The sequence below is a fragment of the Bombina bombina genome, chromosome 11 (genome assembly GCF_027579735.1).
Source record: "Bombina bombina isolate aBomBom1 chromosome 11, aBomBom1.pri, whole genome shotgun sequence".
In the NCBI taxonomy this organism is placed as follows: domain Eukaryota; kingdom Metazoa; phylum Chordata; class Amphibia; order Anura; family Bombinatoridae; genus Bombina; species Bombina bombina.
Window position 1 is genome coordinate 164,621,403 of NC_069509.1, and position 5,924 is coordinate 164,627,326.

Genomic DNA, 5,924 nt, shown 5'->3' on the forward strand with positions numbered 1-5,924 from the left:
TGCTGGACAGCAGCCTCCTGAAAGAATTACAGCTCATTCCACTAGAGCTGTGGCTTCCACTTGGGCCTTTAAGAATGAGGCCTCTGTTGAACAGATTTGCAAGGCTGCAACTTGGTCTTCGCTTCATACTTTTTCCAAATTTTACAAATTTGACACTTTTGCTTCTTCGGAGGCTATTTTTGGGAGAAAGGTTCTTCAGGCAGTGGTTCCTTCTGTATAATGAGCCTGCCTATCCCTCCCGTCATCCGTGTACTTTTGCTTTGGTATTGGTATCCCAGAAGTAATGATGACCCGTGGACTGATCACACATAACAGAAGAAAACATAATTTATGCTTACCTGATAAATTCCTTTCTTCTGTTGTGTGATCAGTCCACGGCCCGCCCTGTTTTTAAGGCAGGTGCATATTTTTTAAATTATAATTCAGTCACCACTACACCCTTGGTTTCTCCTTTCTCGTTGGTCTTTGGTCGAATGACTGGAGGTGACGTAGAGGGGAGGAGCTATATAGCAACTCTGCTGGGTGAATCCTCTTGCACTTCCTGTAGGGGAGCAGCTAATATCCCAGAAGTAATGATGACCCGTGGACTGATCACACAACAGAAGAAAGGAATTTATCAGGTAAGCATAAATTATGTTTTTTATTCCCTGGTCAAAGATATATTCATGGGTTTTTAAATTAAATTAAAGGGATAGTAAACTCCAAAATGTTATTTTATGATTCAGATATAACATACAATTTTAAACAACTTTCCAATTTAATTCTATTATCAAATTTTCTTTATTCTCTTATTATCCATTGCTGAAGGGACAGCATTGCACTACTGACAGGAATCTGAAAATATCTATTTAGCCAATCACAAGAGACAAATGTGTGCAGGCACCAATTAGCAGCAGCTCCCACTAGTGTATAATATGTGCGTATTCATTTTTTAACAAGGGATACTAAGAGAATGAAGCACATTTGAAAATAGAAGTGAATTTAAAAGGGTTTTAAAATGTCCTGCTGTATCTGAATCATGCAAGTTTAATTTTGACTTTCCTATCCCTTTAAGAGTCATAGATCTTGTCTGTAACACTTTCACAGAAGATCTCTGGAACACATATCCAATTTTTGGTGCACATATTTTACTCATGTATTTGTTTTTGAATTACATAGCAGACCTCCCGATTGTTCCTATTTGAGCTAATTCTGAGTTCTCTTACGCTTTCCCTCTGAGAAAGCCATATGTCCTGATTTGCAGAATTTCCCATAGCTCTGCCCACAAACTGCCCAGACACGCCCATGACCACGCCCCCCTATACCACTTGACCCAGCCCCTCCCAACTTGGCCCTGCCCACAAACCAGATACAGCCCCTCCAATATGAAGCTGGTTTATAATTAAAAAAAAATAGGTAAGTTGTGGCTCTTGAGCAGGGCATGATCGGTGAGCTAGTCAGGAATGGTCACATGACCCCAAGAAACTGATTGACAGCTGCTATATCACAAGCTTCTATAAATTGATTAGAATCTTGTCATATGTTTGGGATCCCTAGGGTTGTCACCTCCCTGGCATTTAACTGCTTGACTAGTTAGTTTTAAAGGGACATAAAAGTGCAAAGAGAAAATGCTCTAATGTGTTAGAACATTTATTACTTCACTATTGCTTGTTTATAGCTATGAGTTTAACCACTCCAAATGAGTTAAACACACAGATCAGCAATGCACAACTGGGAGCTAGCTGAACACATCTGGTGAGCCAATGACAAGAGACAAATGTGTGCAGCCACCAATCATCAGCCAGTCGTGCATTGCTGCTTCTGAGCCTACTTAGATGTGCTTTTCTACAAAGGATACCAATGAAACAAAATAAATATAATACAGGTAGCCCTCAGTTTACGCCCGGGGTTAGGTTCCAGAAGGAATGGTTGTAAATCAAAACTGTTGTAAATTGAAACCCAGTTTATAATGTAAGTCAATGGGAAGTGAGGGAGATAGGTTCCAGGCCCCTCTCAAAATTGTCATAAGTAACACCTAATACATTATTTTTAAAGCTTTGAAATGAAGACTTTAAATGCTGAACAGCATTATAAACCTAATAAAATAATCACAAAATACAGAATATATAATTAAACTAAGTTAAATGAACAAAAACATTTGATAAACAGCATTATAAACCTAATAAAATAATCACACAACACAGACTTTACTTTCATTTTTCTGCAAACAGTTCTTTCTATGCATTCCAATCTGGACTGATTTATAGACAGGAAGATCTTGTTCCTTTGAAATCTGCTCAATAGCTCAGGTCTGGTTAAACTGATTAATTTCAGCTTGCTTGCATATCTTTACTGCAACACAAGCGGACAGCTCCACCTACTGGCTATTTTAATTAATGCACTGCTTCTCAATGCTTTTCAATAGCAGTCACATGACTGAAAAAAAGGTTGTTATTCGGTGCAAATTGACCACCTGTATTTAGAATTATATTGCAAAGTGTCTTGAAATGACATGCTCTTTTTAAACCCATGAAAGTTTTATTATGGCATATCCCTTTAAAGTTCAGATTAGTCTAAATAATAAAGAATAAATATAAAAATAAAGGTCCTGTTGTAGTAAATGGGGTTCTAAGCATGCAATAATCTAATTTGAAATAATATATCATATAAAAATCAGTCCTTACAGATTTAGTTAGTTTGCTAATTTATGCTAATTTTTTAGTAGTTTTATATGTCCTACAGCTCTTTAAAAATAAAATAGTTAATTAGCTGTCATTGTATACAAACCACACTTGTATTTCACAGTTCTTGCTGAATCACATGACTTTTTTTATTTTTATAGATATTATTAGAAATGGAAAAGTGAATTCAAAAATAAATTTTATTTCGGATTGGACCGGATTGAGGGCCAATTTTAAACAGTTGGTAAAGTGTTACACAGTCACCACATATTTACAGAGTCTGCAGCTAACTGCACATGCTGAGTACTTACTAGCTCTAGCAAGGTATCACAGTATTTAACATCATGATGCAACAATACAAAGGGTGAAGGGCCAGGCATGAAGTAGGCACACTTGGCAAGTTGGCACATGATTTATTTATAATGCAGCTCAATATTGCAGACAGATGAGTAGGAATGTTATGCATTACCATGTGCATGAATGTCATGTCCGGCCAAAATAATTATTTCTGCTGTCGGTTATAAAACGCTTCACGGCATTCGAGTACTATGGAAAGAGCGGAGCGAGACTGCGACAGTTGGGCAGTGAGGATAAAGAAGGGGCGAGGAAAATGCGATAGACGCAGTGGATATAATATGGAGTAGTAAGAGAGTAATATAAAGTACAAATAGGAAGGGAGAGGTAGAGGGATGAGAATGAATGAGAAAACAGGGCAAGACAGACAGATAAAGTTTGGGGACGTTGGCGATGACGAAGGGGGAGAAGTGAGATCTGTAATGGGGGTTATGACATTGGGAACGGGGAGCAATGAGAATGGTAAATAAGAAGGAAACAAGCAACAAAAGGGAAAGCAAGAACAGAACGTCAAACAAACAAAGAGAAAGGGACAAAAGAGAGCTAGATAATACCACGGGCAGTAATGACAACGGATAGTAAAGTGCGAGGGGACAAGTTAGTAATGAGCGCGACAAAAGAGTATTCTAAGTGTAGAAGGAGTAATGAGAGATGTAAGGAAATAATCAGAGAGTGGTAATGGAGTACAGAATTTGGAAGAAGAGCAAGTGAAAAACAAGAGGTGGATATTGGAGTAAGAAGAGGGGGGGGCACCTGCTATTAGGTGTGCAAGGGAAAAGTAAAGAGGACAAAGAAAGAATAATATAAAATTGGGAGATGGAGAAGAAGGAACAATTGAAACGAACATGGAGAAGAGAGATAGAAAAACGTAGCGAGAAGAGAAACTAAACAAGATGGTTCCTTGTGTCGTCCTCTTTAGTTTTTTGCCACTCTTATTGGTCATTTAGGAAATCCGGTGTTCTGTAATAGTGCCTACCTTGTTACGTTTTCCTACCTACGTAACGAGTACGGCCAAGCCTACATCTGGATAGAGCACTTTCATATCCGCCATATTTGTTTGAAACGGAGGCTGATGTTAAAATATTGATATAAAACATTAAAAGATAAACACAAAATACTATGTATGTTATTAGTTGTGATGATAGCATTAATTTTATAAATTTATTTTTCAGGCTAGAGATATGTTTCAACTATTTGTTCTTACATAGCCTGAAAAATACATTTATAAAATTAACGCTATCATCACAAGCTAATACCATACCTAATATTTTGTGTTTATGTTTTCATTTTTTATGTTTCAGTGAGATCTGCACTCTAAACAGACAAATATAACCATCCAATCATGATTTTAATATCAGCCTCCGTTTGAAACAAAAAATGGCGGATATGAAACCGCTCTATTTCCTCTGCGTCTGCGGGATTTACATGTAGGTGTGGCCGTACTTGTTACTGTAGGTAGGAATAACGTAACGCGGTCTGAAAATTATACAGCACACCGGACTAAAGGATTTGCAACGTAACCAGGTTACACAAAAACAAAAAATGATATAAAACCCACTTTATTTGTCCCATGCAACTTACAATATAATATCTGCTCCGTTCACTCTGCATCCATTTACTAAATACCCACACGTGGGAGACAACAGTCAAAATAAATCCACTTTAAAAGTAAAGCTCTATCGTGGTTCTTTGCTCCTTTCATATATTTTTCTTTTAAAAACAAACAAAGCTGCTGTAAAAAAAAAACGGCTGAATTGAGTGCATATTTTTTAATAAAGCCAGTGAGTTCTTTGCAAGGTATTTACCTCGGAGGCATTTCCTCTGAATTTAGTTTGTGCTTCTGTATTTCGGTTTTAATAGAGGAAACTTTTAGTTTGATCTCTGGAGTAGTTGCGCTACTATTGCAGTACTTGCCTAACCAGTTGCTGTGCCCTTTGGCAGCCAAGGGGGGTTAATGACTGTACAGAATGTTCCCTGGATGTAATGATTTTATATCAAATGTTATATGCTTGTGCTTTACACAACATTTTAGTAAGAGCATGCTCTATTATTATACTGAAGTGTCAGGTTGCCCCAAATGGGTTGGTGATTAACACTTAAAAAGAAGGTTTTTATCCTTTTGCTTTTCATCGCACAATCTTTGCTTCTGACGAGTCCGTTGCTGGCAGTTTTTTCATGAAACATCACATTCTGGGTCCTGTATCTTTCACACTTGGCTTTTCACTCCTTCCTTCTGGTTCAAGATGAACTGCAAGATGTCCTGTTGGTTAGAACAGGAAATAACAAGACAAACTAATTAATGGTTTAACAAACCTGCTGTTAAGTAAAAACATTCAATATTTAAAGAAGGTAAATAGTTTAACATGAAAACATATTTTACTTTAGGACAGAGCACAAAAAGAGCAGTATTTAACGTTCTGCTGCGCTCAAGTGATTGCGTTTACTTTCAACTTGTAATACAAGCGGTTAACCCAACGCGCAAACACTCACAATAAACCCCTTTTTGTTTGCGCGTAACTGTTAACGCGTCACTCGTTATCTGGCCCAAAATGTGATACATGAATATTTTATTTATAAATACAAGTGCCCTGGAATCCACAGGGATGCTGAGATTTGGGTCTTCTGTCCAAATTCCCTCTTCATTTTTGTTTGAATTTTATGTTAAATGGACATTCAGTACAAACTATTCTTTTTTATAGCCCCATAACAGTTTGCAATAAACTAGGTGTTAAAAAAAAAAAGGTTGGTTTTACAATAACATAAAATTGCAAAAAAAAAGCATTTTATTCTTTCACTATTGCTTGCATATATATTGATTTGTTTCAACAACTGCAAAGGAAGTTAAACACATAGATAAATTCAGCACCAGGGCAACAATGCATTATTTTCATTATCTAATACGCGCTACTT

At 37.0% G+C, this 5,924-nt stretch overlaps 1 protein-coding gene across 1 annotated transcript in view; it reads right to left on the bottom strand.

Annotated features, from left to right (window-relative positions):
- Window positions 1-2,842: 2,842 nt before the first annotated feature.
- The window catches only part of GPRC5B (G protein-coupled receptor class C group 5 member B), a 110,601-nt gene continuing 107,519 nt past the window's right edge, over window positions 2,843-5,924 (bottom strand). Inside the window, exon 4 of the mRNA XM_053695212.1 lies at window positions 2,843-5,274. Coding sequence (XP_053551187.1) covers window positions 5,221-5,274 — 54 coding nt within the window. The 3' untranslated portion in view covers window positions 2,843-5,220. The remainder of the gene's footprint in view (window positions 5,275-5,924) is intronic.